This window comes from Emydura macquarii, unplaced genomic scaffold (genome assembly GCF_026122565.2).
Source record: "Emydura macquarii macquarii isolate MOO-44397 ecotype Brisbane River unplaced genomic scaffold, CSIRO-AGI_Emac_v2 contig_1253, whole genome shotgun sequence".
NCBI lineage: Eukaryota > Metazoa > Chordata > Testudines > Chelidae > Emydura > Emydura macquarii.
This window is the reverse complement of record NW_027131390.1, coordinates 77,367,383-77,370,718: the sequence shown is the minus strand read 5'-3', so window position 1 is coordinate 77,370,718 and position 3,336 is coordinate 77,367,383. Positions and strand designations below refer to the sequence as shown.

The following is a 3,336-nucleotide window of genomic DNA, read 5'->3' as shown; positions in this document are numbered from 1 at the left end:
GGAGATGAATTCCCAGATACATCTCTTTTAAATTTTACTGATAAGTCAAAATACAGTAATAGTCTTTTCAACTGTATGTAATATAAGATGAATTATTAGCCTGTATATATCATAAACATGTTCTTACAATAGGGGTATATTCCAGTACAGTGTTGTATCAAAGAACTTCATGAAATAAAATTCTGGAGAATGATAAATCTTTCAGCATAATAATTGTCTTCAAGAATATATGACATAGCAATGGAAATATTTTTCTATTATTTTTCAGAGATGAATGAAAAGTCCAAGAAATAGAAGCTGCTGCTATACAAAGAAGGAAAAAACAAAGTATCTTCAGAGTTAATATTCTCCATCTGAAATTCATGAACAATTACACGGTTATCTTTCTATATCGAACTTTAAGGTTCGTTAATAATATGCTGCCGTTGCGAGAAATAGAGATGCTAATGGTAAGAAGGCTATTTATTCATTATACTGAATAGAAGAGCTACAGAAACAATGGCTTCAAAGGTCTCATGCTTATATGTTCTGACAGTAGTTTGCTGGGCAAGTGCTCTTTGGTATTTAAGTATAACTCGTCCTACTTCTTCCTACACTGGCCACAGACACTTCAATACCATATCAATAGCCAGGAAAAATGTCTCCTTTGGCAATATAAGAACTCGACCTATAAATCCACATTCATTTGATTTCCTTATAAATGAGCCTAATAAATGTGAGAAGAGCATCCCTTTCCTAGTCATTCTGATCAGCACGACTCACAAAGAATTTGATGCAAGACAAGCAATTCGAGAGACTTGGGGAGATGAAAACAACTTTAAAGGCATTAAAATTGCCACTCTCTTCCTTCTCGGGAAGAATGCAGATCCTGTGTTAAATCAGATGGTAGAGCAAGAAAGTCAAATTTTTCATGACATTATTGTGGAGGACTTCATTGACTCTTATCATAACCTCACTCTTAAAACGTTAATGGGTATGAGGTGGGTAGCCACATTTTGTTCAAAAGCAAAGTATGTTATGAAGACAGACAGTGATATTTTTGTAAATATGGATAACCTTATTTATAAACTGCTCAAACCTAACACCAAGCCAAGGAGAAGGTATTTTACTGGTTATGTTATCAATGGAGGACCAATAAGGGATGTTCGCAGTAAATGGTACATGCCCAGAGATTTGTACCCTGATAGCAATTATCCACCATTCTGTTCTGGCACTGGCTACATTTTTTCAGCTGATGTAGCAGAACTGATTTACAAAACCTCCCTCCATACCAGACTTCTTCATCTTGAAGATGTCTATGTGGGACTCTGTCTTCGAAAGCTTGGCATTCACCCTTTTCAAAACAGTGGCTTCAATCACTGGAAGATGGCCTACAGCTTGTGTAGATATCGCAGAGTGATCACAGTGCATCAGATAACTCCAGAAGAAATGCACAGAATTTGGAATGACATGTCAAGCAAGAAACATCTCAGATGTTAAGATTTTTACAGATGTAAATATTTTTTTTTATTTGGGCAGAAAGGAATATGTTGATTTATAGGCAAATTAACTTTGAGGAGGGTTTTAATAACTGATTTTTCATTCTTGTCTTGACTCCTGGTTTGCAAACGTCAGGCTCTACTCATAAAGACATTACACAACTTAAAGGGACCAGAGTCAAATCTCAGAGTCATTGCTCCCTATCACAACGTTTTAAAAAGTCAGCTCTTGCCCTTGTATGTATAAGAACAGTAGTAGCTAACCAGAGCTGCATAACAATTCATGCTCATGCATCTGAGATGAGAGTCTGGCCCTAAGAAATGAAGAATCATGGTAACATCTTTATCTCATCCTCACACGCTACAAGTGTCTCTGTTTAGGGCTCTATTCATAAATATACATACAAATATAAAAAATATACCAAGTGTGTGTATTTACAGTTTGAGTGCTATCTTTGCACTGATCTTATACACCCATACTGGCATGTAAATTTTACTGTATAGTATGTGCAATTTGAAAAATAGTTTATTGCTGGCAGAAAGGTAGAATTTAGACAAGTGAAAATATATTGAAAATAAAAATACTGTTGGTCTTAGAAATAAGACTACCTGCCCAAAGATAAAATACATGCCCCCCCAAAAGATGGCATTTATTTGGATTATTTAATAAAAAACATAGCTCCCCCAGACTAAAAGAGCCTTATCAAATATAATCTTGCAATAAAATACCCGTATTTCCCCATGTATAAGACGCTCCCATGTATAAGACGCACCTTAATTTTGGGGCCCAAAATTTGAAAATAAATGTATTACGGTACATCACCGGTAAGTACCACTGTATAAGACACACCCAGTTTTTAGACCACAAATTTTTCGAAAAAAGGTGCATCTTATACATGGGGAAATACGGTATAACTTGTGTGTGAAATACAAGACAAAGAAAATCTGTGCAACAAAAATTAAAAATAAAATCAAACTTGTATTCATGATAAAAGTATTAAAAATACTTTAACATTTTCTTTTTAAAACAAGTGCAGCATATCTCATTAGTACTACTTAGCGTGTATATATCTTTACAAGTCCTAACAGCAATAATATTTTGGTACAGCAGTATTGAACTAGACACAGTGTTATCACCAATAGCTTTTTCATAACTTACATCTGCCATAGCAAATATGTAATTTTATTGAATAATCAAAAATATCAATAAAAATAATCTTTTCCTACTGTGTTACTAACTAGAAGCAAGTTTACATTCTCCACATCACTCAGTATATCATCAAAATTAAACACAACATATGGTACTTCTTAAAGCATTTTGCTGTCTTAGAGCTAAATTCTGCTTTTTGCCGCAGTACACCCATTGCAGAAAATATAATTACTCAAGATCTATATCAGTATTGCAGAGGAGAATTTGGACCATAAAAAAAATACTCAAGTCGTTTCTTCCTTGGGCATCTGAAGGTGAGTGTAATAGCAGTTATGAGGATCTCTCAAGGGGAGAATAGATCCTCACTGCAAAATCAAGAATATTTAGAAGCAACATGTACATAAGTCAAATTCTAATCTTTGTCACATATATGGAGCTCCCAGTGAAGTCATTATTAAACCAAGAAGTCACTGAGGCCCAATTCAGGAAAGCATCTCAACTCAGGACAGTCCTTAAGCACACACTTCACTTTAAATATGGGATTGAAGTCAATGGGACTCAAGCACATTCTTAAAAGTTAAGTACATTCTTAAATGCTTTCCTGAATCAGGGCCTGGGAGCTGGGACACAGATCCCAGGGCAGAATTTGGTTTTCAGACTACATAACATGTGACTATTTAATTCAAATTTTCCCCTCCTGGTACAAAT

At 34.9% G+C, this 3,336-nt stretch overlaps 1 protein-coding gene across 1 annotated transcript; it reads left to right on the top strand.

The window, feature by feature from the left end:
* Positions 1-498: 498 nt before the first annotated feature.
* Positions 499-1,479, top strand: B3GALT1 (beta-1,3-galactosyltransferase 1). The gene has a single exon (XM_067549872.1). The coding sequence runs from the start codon at positions 499-501 to the stop codon at positions 1,477-1,479; it is 981 nt and encodes a 326-aa protein (XP_067405973.1).
* The last annotated feature ends 1,857 nt before the right edge of the window (positions 1,480-3,336 follow it).

Bases quoted from the DNA above. Each gene is read 5' to 3' on its own strand.
- B3GALT1 (XM_067549872.1), top strand. From the start codon at position 499: ATGGCTTCAAAGGTCTCATGCTTATATGTTCTGACAGTAGTTTGCTGG.